The sequence below is a fragment of the Corvus kubaryi genome, unplaced genomic scaffold (assembly GCF_017639235.1).
Source record: "Corvus kubaryi isolate FWS band 111438036 unplaced genomic scaffold, C.kubaryi_AGA036_p1.0 66, whole genome shotgun sequence".
NCBI classification, from domain to species: Eukaryota; Metazoa; Chordata; class Aves; order Passeriformes; family Corvidae; genus Corvus; species Corvus kubaryi.
This window is the reverse complement of record NW_024582054.1, coordinates 9,847,220-9,859,586: the sequence shown is the minus strand read 5'-3', so window position 1 is coordinate 9,859,586 and position 12,367 is coordinate 9,847,220. Positions and strand designations below refer to the sequence as shown.

The following is a 12,367-nucleotide window of genomic DNA, read 5'->3' as shown; positions in this document are numbered from 1 at the left end:
TGTGCTCCTTTAGAGGAAAACTTTTTTTTTAAAACATAGGAAAATCCAATCTTCCTGACTTGCATTTGTATGATTCTGGAGGTTTTGTGGCTTGGTTTTTTGTCTTTATGGTACAAGAAAAGAAGTTACAGTCGATACTACAGTTGTGTCAGAGGCATATAATACTTCTGTTCATCTAGGTACCAATTTCAGACTGGATATCGTGGCAGGGTGCTGGAAGTGAACAGTCTGCATTGTAAAGAGTTGTGGTAGTGAAGCAAAATGAGTAAACACCCTCATTTTAGATATCTTTAAAATTCTCCTTTCTCCTCAAAATGAGGGGGGAAAAGGAGGAACTAAGAAATCAAGTATTAAGTTCTTTACAAAAAAACCCCACAAAATAACTACGTTCTGTGATCCACTTATACCAAGGACTCAGGCTAATCTTTAGTCTTGAACTGTCTTGCAGTTTCTAACAGTGCAGCCAATATATTCTGTACCTTATATCTGCAGCATTTAAGGACATATATCTTAGGAAATGTGACACTAAATTGAAAATTGAAATACCGTGTGTAAAATGATAATAGGTGGGATGATAAAAGAAAGGCAGTGCTCTCTTATACCTAAGATTGCACTGTGTAGTTCTGAAGCTTGTGTAATGTATTATTGTAGCACATATAATGATAGTGAAAAGGAAAGATTTTTGGGGAAATTTCTTACAAAAGAAAAATGTTGTTTAATAAGAACTTATTTAATCTGTATCTTGTGTGAACCATACTTTGTAGAAAAAGTAATTCCTACTATAAGAGGTCATATAGGGACTTTGTGTGAATTGGTTTAAGGAATGTTGATAGGGCATCCAGAAACCATATTAAACCTGCTTAATTTTACATTTAAAAAGATTACCTGATCCATGATACAGTTCTAAAAGAAAGATTGACAGATTGAGAATCATACCTTTTCCTCCTACCTTTTCTGCTGTAACTTTAATACATGATGGTAAATTTCATTTCTGTCAGTAAGATTCTGTATATTTCCATTTATTTCTCCTGTACCTTTTTCCTTTCGCAGCCTTTGCCATTTCATTATGCACATGGGTTTTTATTCTTCCCTATTTGTCTGCCTGTCGTGGACTTACTTTAAAAAACGATGACCAAGGTTGCAGTATCTAGGAGTAAAATAACAGTCTCATTACAGTAAGGTCTGACTTCCGATTATCAAAATCCATTTGTAGGTACGCACTATGGCAAGAGATTTATATGATGATCATTTTAAAGCAGTTGAAAGTATGCCTCGAGGAGTAGTTGTAACACTGAGGAACATAGCAACACAGTTAGAGTCTGCATGGGAACTTCACGCAAACAGGCAGGTAAGTGTATCTCCTTTATTTTTAATGTGTGACATCAGTGGAAATCACATGATGTTCTGACTAGTCTGTCATGATGTAAAGGAGAGTCGTAGTATGTCTGTCTGCAATGTGGGGAGTTCTAATGCATGTATTACCTAGTTAGGTACTTTCCTAGGACATTATTTTTCAACTGAAGCAAGTGGACAGACATACCTTGTTTCATGATAATGATCTTTTTGTCTTTCAGTGCATTGAGGGAGAAAATACTTGGAGAGATTTAATGAAGACTGCTCTGGAAAACTTAATTGTGCTGTTGAAGGATGAGAATACTATTTCTCCGTATGAAATGTGCAGTAGTGGCTTAGTTCAATCGCTGCTGACAGTTTTAAACAATGTGAGTTTGTAGACATAAGTGTTTAGAGAAAAACTTTTTTAAAAAAGATGAAATGAAGGCATGTGCTGTAATTTGAAAGATCCGTTATAAATGTGTCTTTTTCCTGTCTTGGTGAAAATTGGGCAGACTTGCTCCAGTTACTGGTCTACATATTGAAGAAGATAAGCTGTCACAATAGATGACTTTAGTTTGAATGAGCCTTGAAAAATCTTTAAGTCAACTCTGGTCAGGTCTAATGGCTGATGATTAGCTTTTCACATACAGACTTTAAATAGGGAATTCAGTGAGACTACATAGATGGTTTTGCCTGTATAAAAATGAAATTAATTACTTTGTATTAAATGTAGCTTTTTTTTTTCCTCTTAGAATGTTGATTTAGATGTGAAACAAGACTGTAGTCAACTGGTAGAGAGGATAAACGTTTTCAAAACAGCATTCAGTGAAAATGAGGATGATGAAAGGTAAAAATAATACCAAACCAAGAAAATCCCCTTTGAAATTGTGAAGAAGTATGGTATGTTTAAAATAATTTAAAGACAAAGTACCTGTTCTTTCCATTTCAATGGAATAAAAAATTGATCTTACAAGACAGCATCCAATATCAAAGTAGCAGTTGAAAATTTTTATCTCTAAGAGTCAATCTATAGAACATCTATTGACAATATAAAGATGACTTGTTCATCCCTGTGCAGATTGGTATCTTTCTTACTGTGCTGTAACCATGTGACTAGAACAGATACTGTTGGTAGAAATAGCATGCTGAGATAGTTGTCTCAGCGGGATCCTGTTTTCTGAGATACTGTAGAATTTTTTTCTTTGTTTTGTTTTGTGGTAACATAGTAACTGTTCTCTTTCACAGTCGTCCGGCAGTTGCATTAATTCGGAAATTGATAGCAGTATTAGAATCTATTGAACGTCTACCTCTCCACTTGTATGATACACCAGGATCTACGTATAATCTTCAGGTAAATGCACAGTGATAACAACATATCACACTGAGTGGTGCACAACTGAAGGCTATATGTTACACACCTTGTCTGTGAGAATCATATTCTTGTAGAAGTGGATAGAATTAGGTAAAGAACAACCAAATTTTGGCATCTATTTCTTCTAACACGTAAATGCATGGGTGTTCCTCTACTGTCACTTTAACACTATGAGGTAAAAGTAAATTTTGATTGAAGTGATAGTGTGTTTGTTCTTTCTTTTGTCTTCAGGTATTGTTGCCTTTATATAGGAACATGCCCTCTACAATTACAAGACAGTTATTAGTAAGAACAGAGGAATGGGCTTTAAATATTTTAAGGGTCCCATCTAGGGCTGTATGTTCATTTGGTAATACAAGATTCCTCCAGGGTCAGCAGCTTCTTATGCAGGAATCTTGGCAGTTTGGCTAAGAATATTAATTGTTTTTTCCCAGTTTGTGTGGAGTCTTAATTTTTTTCTATTTGAAAGCACACTTCAGGATTTTGCAACATGGTAGAAAAGTATAAATATTTCTGTTTTCATGTAAAATGTCTAGGAAATAGTTGCAAAAAGTTGCAAAACCACTGTTGCTGTTCAGTATTTTTGAAAATAATTTTCAGTTTCAATATTATTGTATTTGCTAGTCAACAAATAAAAGCTATGAAGACATAGGAAAAGTGAGAAGCTGTTAGCTGAATGTGTAATTGAGTCACACATTGGTTGTCGTAGTAAGGGATTGTTTGGTTAATTGAAAAAAAGGTAGTACTAGGAAATTACTTTTTAAAGCATTTCATTAGAATACAGTGCTTAAGTTGTGCAACAAAGATACTTGATAGGCCACTGAAACCTTTGTAGTGATATACACTGTTTTGTTAAAATTCCAAAACCTAAACAGGAGAGCCTATATTAATGTTTAGCTGTTCTTTCAGATATTGACAAGGCGCTTGAGGTTTCGTTTGGAACGTGCCTCGGGGGAGACATCTTTAATAGATCGAACTGGTAGAATGCTAAAGATGGAGCCATTGGCAACTGTTGAATCTCTAGAACAGTACCTCCTGAAAATGGTGAGCTACATACCACACACAGAGTTCACAAGGAATGGTTATATTCTGCTTCTTTAATATTTGATTTCTTTTCTTTCATATGTAGGTAGCAAAGCAATGGTACGACTTTGACAGGGCTTCATTTGTTTTTGTACGTAAACTACGAGAAGGCCAAACATTTGTGTTCAGGCATCAACATGATTTTGATGAAAATGGAATTATTTACTGGATTGGAACAAATGCAAAGTGAGTTTTCCAAAGCTAGATATTTTAAAGTCAGACACAATAAACCATAATCCATGAGGCAGGATGGGGACAAAGAATTCATAATGAAATGAAATTTGTTTTTTTCTTAGAAGTGGGAGGTATCTTTTAATCACAGAATTACATTTCTTCTGGATCTGCTTAAATAATAGAAAAATATGAGTCACTTGTGTTGAGAATTTGTTTGTATGCTTCCCTAAGAAGGTGAAGTAGTGGGTAAATTTGGGTCTTTGTTTTTGCTTGCCATGGTTCTGTGTGATTTTGTTGGTTTGGGTTTGTTTTTTTTCCTTTTGCTACAGTGTTTTATAAAACCCAAACAAAGTGATGTTTGGAACATATCTAAAGTTATCTAATTACCTAAAATTATATTGATGATTTTGGTTTGTGATAAACTTTATACACAATTTACAGTAAATGTCAAATGTTGCTGAAACCAGTTTTTTTAAGTAATAATTGAACAGTACATTTCTCTTTTTTGATACAGAACTGCATATGAGTGGGTAAATCCAGCAGCCTATGGATTAGTAGTGGTTACATCCTCAGAAGGAAGAAATCTGCCTTACGGTCGTTTGGAAGACATCCTGAGCCGTGACAGTTCAGCTCTCAATTGTCACACTAATGATGATAAGAATGCTTGGTTTGCCGTAGATCTTGGCCTTTGGGTTATACCATCAGCATACACATTACGTCATGCTCGAGGTTATGGACGATCTGCTCTCAGAAATTGGGTTTTCCAGGTATCTAAGGATGGACAGAACTGGACTACTTTGTATACTCATGTTGATGACTGTAGTCTCAATGAACCAGGGTATGTCAGTGTATTTTATCACTTTTCATAAAACTGAGCGCAGTTTAAAAACATACTTGACTGTGGGCTAATTTAATTTGTACTGTGGTTGTAATAATGTGTCTATCTAAAGAAGGGGTAGGTGACAAATTATCAAGGATGGGCTGGAGAACAAGTGATTCATAGGTTCTCAGTGTGTTTCACATAATGGCATTTGTGCTTTTCTATCACTATGAATTTTGCATTTTATTTTTTGACAAAATTGTAACACCAACACTCATCCAAAGTTTGACCCTGGTGTTATTAGGTTTATATATCTTGTAATATGCATACATGATCAGCACTGTGGGTTTTTTTGCTTTGGTACTAAGGTTTTTTGGTTTTGCCTTTTCTTTTTTCCCTGCTACCTGCCAACACCCCTTTCTAATAAACTTAAAGGTCTACAGCAACATGGCCTTTAGATCCTCCAAAAGATGAGAAACAAGGTTGGAGACATGTTAGAATAAAACAGATGGGAAAGAATGCCAGTGGGCAAACACACTACCTCTCCCTGTCTGGATTTGAACTTTATGGCACTGTGAATGGAGTATGTGAAGATCAGCTGGGTAAGAAAAATAATGTGTATATCCTATTTGCTCCTTTAAAATGCTAATGAGCATACAACATAAAAATCAGTGTAAAAAAGGACGTTAACTTGTGCAGTTGAACTTGCTTAGAAATAAGCTCAAAATTATTGCCCATTCAATACTTTCAAGTCTTTTCAACTTACATTTCTTGTAGGAAAAGCTGCTAAAGAAGCTGAAGCAAATCTGAGAAGGCAGCGACGTCTAGTCCGTTCTCAGGTGTTAAAATACATGGTTCCAGGAGCTCGTGTAATCAGAGGAATTGATTGGAAATGGAGAGATCAGGATGGAAGCCCACAGGGTGAAGGCACTGTTACAGGAGAACTGCATAATGGTGAGCATGAGTTGCCTGAATTTATAAATGTCTGTTGCATTAGATCATGCAGAATGGGTAGTGTTAAAGTATTTCTTTTGTAATGTCTTGATAAAGTTGATAAAAGTTTTAAATACTTTGGAGAGAAGAAGCTTAAAATACTACAGTTGTTGGGGTCCATCTGTGAAATTCCATTTGAACGCATGAAAAAAATTCTTGCTGTAAAGGAAACTTTTATACAGCTTTGGTTAATTAAAACACTAAACTGTTATTAAAATACGAAACTTATTTAGACATTTGTTACAAAGTATATGAAGGTGAGTGATGCAAGCTGATAAATTAAGCTTTGGGCCTGCAAAATCTATGATTAACTTCTTCATTTCTTCCAGCTGAGCATTTGCAATATTTTTCTTGACTTTTGTTATATCCTATACCTTTCCTACCTTGCAAGCTTCTTTGGGATCAAGTTGTTTTTTTTTTAGTTAAAGCATGAAAATTTATTAGCTTAAGGAGCAAAATAAACCCTGCAACACCCACGGAAGTCAGTGCTCAGTAAAAGTTAAGTTATTGAAGAGGCTCCAGGGGAGGTGATGATCTTGTCAGCTGAACATACTTTCTACCTTTTCCCTTCTCTTCCCCCTATTTTGAGGTGTATAAGACTTGCCTTGTTTCTGAAGCACCTTCAGCCACTCTTAGGTTCATTCTTTGTCAGACTTGAAAGTTTCTTGTAGTTTATTGAGGTGTCAGCTTTCAAACATGGAGAAGTCCAAAACACAGTCTCTTAAAATGATTTGAAACTGAACTTTATTTAAGATGTTCAGTATAGCTTGTAGGGAAGTCTTCAATCATCCATGTATTTTTATCAGATGCAACAATATCCATAGCTACATTATAATTGTGAAGATCTGAGGTGTTATTGGTGAGTAGTATTCTACCAAATCAGTGGTTTTATTCCTATGTTCCAGTAAAACTTTCCCACTTAACCATAGGTGAAATTGAGGTTCATTTATCAAATGGTGATGCAAACCATCTCATTCGTGTCCCAGCTTTCTTTCATATAGAATCTTGAAAATAGTATCTCATTTACTTTTTTGGTCTTTGTTCACAATTTTAGACAAATTTTATGTTGTTTTAGGCCTCTAATGATGGAGCAGTACAACTCTGAGTACATAATACGTACTTAAAATTTGTTCCGATTTAAAACCGCTTGTAATTAATACTTTAGGGAAAGGAACTATACAAAACAAAAACAGTTATTTAGTTATGCTTTGAAAAAAAATACCAGGTTCAGATATTCATAAAAGGGAAAAAATATACTCTCGAACTACAGTATGGAGCAGTTTTTTGTATTTGATAAAAAAGGCAAATAAATTGTAGAAGAAAAAAATTCAGATTTGCGTCACAATTTTATCCTTCAAAGGTTTAGTGGCATGAAGCTACTCAGCTATAGCTCATGAAGAAGGAACTAAATCATACAAGAATAACATGATCTAAACCTGCTCATTTGGGGATGAGATGTCTACTTATCATATCTTAAAACTTTATCCATTTTTAACTACTTTTTCTCCAGAGTGATATTTCTAAATAGCAAATTGCCTGTGATCATCTGTTTCAGTCTAGGAGTATTGACTTTTGGATATTTGAAAGCTGAAGGTGCACCTGACAGTAATAAACGATTATTTTACTTGATATTAGCTCTCTTCTGTTTTAATAAAGAAAAGTATGTGTGTATCTGGACCTGATACTTGTTTTGACTTTGTCTGAGATTGCAGAAGTAGACTAAACTTTAGGGATTTCATTCTTGAAGGAAATGTGTATCAATTAAAATAGTTACATCAACATTTGTTGCAGTTAAGTGAGAAATACTAGAAGGGATTTTTTAGGTGACTCTTAGATCATGGTACATATTTAGACAAGTAAAAATAAATTTTGCCCCCATTTCTGCCCTAGTTAGCTAAATTTTGCATGTTACCCTCATTATTGCAGATTTATTATATTTAACTCTTAAGAAATTCTGCTACTCAAAATAATAATTTAATAAAGGAACTGAAGAGTAGCATTGCTTTGGAGTTTTGTTCTGGTCCCAGGCTAGTTTTTTTTCTATGAAACACATTCTCTTTGCAACCCTGAAATTTTACTTGAAGTAGCCCTTACCTGACTGCCATAAGACTTTTTTTATGAATAAGGAATGTTTGAGTCAGTATAACTTGCTGAACTAAAAAGCTGTGTATCAGTAAATTAATTCTTTCACTTTAAGAATAAGAAATCTCAAACTCAGTAGTTTCTTAACATGTCTTCTGTTGGGTAAATATGCTTATCCACAAGCATCCAACAAAGAAAAATGTTACTGAATGTCCTTGTAATAATTACAGCTTCTTGGTAGATACTAACAAAGTTACAATACATTTTAATATACATTTCTGTTATTAGAGAATCCAATTTTGATAAATGCTAATAAAATTTTGAGAGATCCTAGTAGGTCAGGTTCCTTCCTGAAGAAAACTTTATTTTCAGCTGGATTCTGTGACCCTGAAGATTAAGGTGGCAAAAATGAGCAGCCTCTAAATTGACAACATTGCAAAATACTAAATTGTTTATATTTAAATACTTATTTTTTAATTGGCTGTAAGGGTCACTTAGTGATTTCATTGATTCAGACATAGAGCCCTAATGAGAAGCTGATCCCACATTGTGGAGCTACTGTCTGACACGCCTCCTGTCTGCTTTCTGCTGGATCTCACAAACTCCTGTCCCTTTCCAGGCTGGATTGATGTCACCTGGGATGCTGGTGGCTCTAACTCTTACCGTATGGGCGCAGAAGGAAAGTTTGACCTCAAGCTTGCGCCAGGGTACGACCCTGACTCAGCGGCATCACCCAAACCTGTTTCATCCACTGTTTCAGGCACAACGCAGTCATGGAGCAGCTTGGTGAAAAACAACTGTCCAGACAAGACGACTGCTGCTGCAGGCTCCTCAAGTAGAAAAGGAAGCAGCAGTTCTGTGTGTAGCGTGGCAAGTAGCAGCGACATCAGCTTGGGCTCGACCAAAATGGAGCGGAGATCAGAAAGCGTATTGGAGCAAAATATAGTTTCAGGCACTGACGTCCATGAACCAATTGTTGTTCTGTCTTCCGCTGATAGTGTGCCTCAGGCTGATATAGGGTCATCTTCCAGTGCGAGCACCAGCACCTTAACAGCGGACATGGGAAACGAAAATGCAGAGAGGAAGTTAGGTCCTGATAACTCAATACGTACTCCTGGGGAGTCCAGTGCTATATCCATGGGAATTGTTAGCGTAAGCTCTCCTGACGTGAGTTCAGTCTCCGAACTGACTAATAAAGAAGCAGCTTCCCAACGACCTCTAAGCTCTTCGGCGAGTAACAGACTCTCAGTCAGTTCTTTGTTGGCTGCTGGGGCACCCATGAGCTCCAGTGCAAGTGTTCCGAACTTATCATCTCGAGAAACTTCTAGCCTGGAGTCCTTTGTACGAAGAGTGGCAAACATAGCACGTACCAATGCCACAAACAACATGAATTTAAGCCGGAGTAGCAGTGATAACAATACTAATACTTTGGGAAGAAATGTTGTGAGTACTGCAAGTAAGTAAGCAATTTTTATTTTTAGTTGAGGATTTTGTTTCTTTGGCTTTTGTTACACTTAAGTTTGGATTGTGTTGGCCTAACAGAGAAATGTACTTAGAGCAGCCTTGACCTTTTTTATACCTGTAGAACTCTTGAAGGACTCAGAGTTCCTGTCAGCTGAAAAGTGTTACATTGCCCTGTGATGTCAGATTACACTGTGGTACCCATCAAATAGAAAGAAATTTGAAATTGATGTCCATTACAGGTTTAAGGAGAGGGTATGGTTTAGACCAAGAAGTTGGAAGTCTAGCAACAGTAGCTAATGTCAGGTACTTAGGCTTTCTGCTCTGTGTAGATTTTGCATATTCACCTTATACATGCCAATTTCTATTATATTTCCATTTTCCTCAGGAAGGGCAGTTTATGCATATTGTGAAGTGTCTGAGTATAGGAGCTAAGAACACAGTACAAAGGAAAAAGAACTACAGTATAATGAAATGTTAGCAGATTCCTGATTCTGTCAAGCTACATAATATAATGTACTCTAATACTGTGTGTTTTCTAGAGATGGTATGGTCATTAAGGCTTAGATTCAGTGAACTGTTCAGGCGCATTAAATGTAAGGAAGTTTGTAGTTAACTGTTTTAAACGACATATACATGCTTAAACATTTGCATGTTCTCAGATTTTATGTAGGATCAAGGTATTAGCAAGGTAAGTTGTAAACCTGCTTGTTGCGAGTTCACTCTTTTTTGAGCGTGCTCCCATCAAAGTTGTTACTTGTCAGGTATTTTGTTCTCTGATGGTGATAGTATTTTAACCAGAGAACTGCATTTCATGAGGTAGGCAAGTTAGAAAAAGTGAAATTACCCAAGCTAGAAAAAACATAAATTTCTTGTTAAGCTTTCATGCTTGTCATGGTTGTTAGTGAAGCTGGTGAAGGGTTGGAGTGGCTGAGGGTTTTTTAGCCTGGAGAAAAGGAGGTTCAGGCATTATTGCTCTCTACAACTGCCTGAAAGGAAGTTGTAATGAGGTGGGGGGCAGCCTCTCTTCTCAGGTAAGAAGTGACAGGGGAGGTTTAGATTAGATACTAGGAAAAATTTCTTCACTGAAATCATGGTCAGGTGCTGGAATGGGTGGCCCAAAGCAGTGATGGAATCACCGTCCCTAAAAGTGATCAGAAGTTGTGTAGATGTGGCACCTGGGAATATGGTTTAGCAGTGAACATGGCAGTGCTGGGCTAACAGTTGGATTCAGTCTTAGAAGTCTCTTCCAACCTTAACAATTCTATGATTCTATGCTTCCTTATTTAGAAATGTGGTGTTTGCTTTTAGCATTTTTAAATGTTTTTAAATACTGAATGTTCTCTTTTTTTGTTGGGGGGGATTTTTTTTTTTAATGTTGTTGATTTTTTTTTTTTTTTACATTCATGTTGTGATACTAGGGGTGGGGCAGAAAGTCTTTCACAACCTGCAATAAAAATGTAAATAAGATACTCAAAGAAAGCTTGCCAGTAAATGATCCCCTTTTAGACAGATAGTGGCTCTGCTTCTGAAGTACTTTTGTATTGAGGGGAGAGAAAAGAGACCACCTTTGAAAAACATGGTAAAATATTTCAACAGCATATATAAGATTTCATGGATGTTTGATACCATACAGTGCAAAAGTTAGAAATAAGAACGGGGCAACTTAAAAATTTAATTCTGTGATAAAAATAGCCATACATTCTATTATCTTTCATGTAGGAATTATTTTGGTTTATACTTTTTATATGAATAGAAACTGTAAATGTTAACTCATATTGCTAAAAGAGATCAGAGACTAAATTTGAGCAATCTCACCAGAGTTCAATTAGAGCATTGTAAAAAGCTTGATTTTTTTTTTTTTTAAATTTATTTATTTTTGGGGGTTTTTAGCCTGTTCAGGTTAAAAAAACCCAACCAACCAAACCAAACAAAAAAACCCCACAATCAAACAAACCATGCACAACAACCCAACACCCCAAAAGTCAAGACTGAAATCATTGTTAGTGATGTAAGTCTTTCTGGACTTGCTGTACTGGTTCCATTGAAAACATCACTATTTGCCAGAAGCTAAGTGGTATCTAGGGTAGCCGGTTTCAATTTGCTCTTGAATTCAGAGCAAACAGAATGCTGATGCTTAATATCTTTTTCTGTTTATTGTAACAGCAGAGAGTTTGCTGTTATTAATTAGCAGAGGGTAAAAGATGTGAATACTGAACAATGTATTTTCAAGCTCTTGAACAACAAAAAACCTGGTTTTTCATTTTCGTGCTTTCATAGAGAAGAACATAAGCTTATTAACAACTCTAAATTTAAAATTTGCACTTTCCCTCATTATTACACTAGTGTTTCATACCCTCCCTGCATTGTTACATTTTTATTTGCAGAATGTTAGGTATGTTCTTAAGGGGCTGGGATGTGTGTAGTAGCTGTATGTAACAGAGAAGGAAAGCAGAAACAGTAACATTTATTTTTCACAAAAAGTTGCCAAATGCCGTTAGGGGAAGAAGCTTTGTTATATCCTTCTTCAGAGTAGTAACCTTTGCAAACTTTGGTGATAATAATATGAAATGCAGAGGTGTTTGTTTTGTTTTTTTTTTTAAGAAAGCAGTGTCTCAGTTTACATAAATGGCAATAATGAAAATGTTTCTTTTAAAACTGCAAAACTTACATTTGATAAAGTTTAGAAAAAGTAGATTGAAAAACCTAAGGCTTAAATTCTTAGTATAGATGACCTCTCAAATTTTTCTCTCCAAACTTGTGATTAATCTCCTTGTTTAAAGATAAGCATGTGAGAACATGTTTTGCAGACTGGATTCTAAATGTGTAGTTGCACATAGGTATAACTTATACTCAGTTATGCACACTACTGAAGTTCTTTCTGTTGAGTCTACAGTGAATTCGGTCTTGTTTCAGTTGTTAACTAAAATGCATTTACTGTTTTATTGAATGTACAGTAAGGTAACTTTTTAGTTGTTGCTTGCTTATTCTGAAAACTATTTCTATAAATCATCCAACTTAAGTCATACATTTCACAGTGCTGTCAG

The 12,367-nt window shown here is 35.7% G+C and overlaps 1 protein-coding gene across 10 annotated transcripts in view; it reads left to right on the top strand.

Moving 5' to 3' along the window:
- HECTD1 (HECT domain E3 ubiquitin protein ligase 1) overlaps positions 1–12,367 on the top strand; it is a 63,259-nt gene that overhangs the window by 31,372 nt on the left and 19,520 nt on the right. For 7 of the 10 annotated variants that reach the window (XM_042047036.1, XM_042047035.1, XM_042047034.1 and 4 more), the window contains exons 16-25: positions 1,214–1,348; positions 1,575–1,721; positions 2,088–2,182; positions 2,581–2,686; positions 3,617–3,751; positions 3,837–3,976; positions 4,479–4,802; positions 5,220–5,386; positions 5,562–5,738; positions 8,479–9,315. In XM_042047036.1, coding sequence (XP_041902970.1) covers positions 1,214–1,348; positions 1,575–1,721; positions 2,088–2,182; positions 2,581–2,686; positions 3,617–3,751; positions 3,837–3,976; positions 4,479–4,802; positions 5,220–5,386; positions 5,562–5,738; positions 8,479–9,315 — 2,263 coding nt within the window. The remainder of the gene's footprint in view (positions 1–1,213; positions 1,349–1,574; positions 1,722–2,087; positions 2,183–2,580; positions 2,687–3,616; positions 3,752–3,836; positions 3,977–4,478; positions 4,803–5,219; positions 5,387–5,561; positions 5,739–8,478; positions 9,316–12,367) is intronic. The other 3 variants (XM_042047041.1, XM_042047038.1, XM_042047037.1) reach the window with 1 other exon arrangement.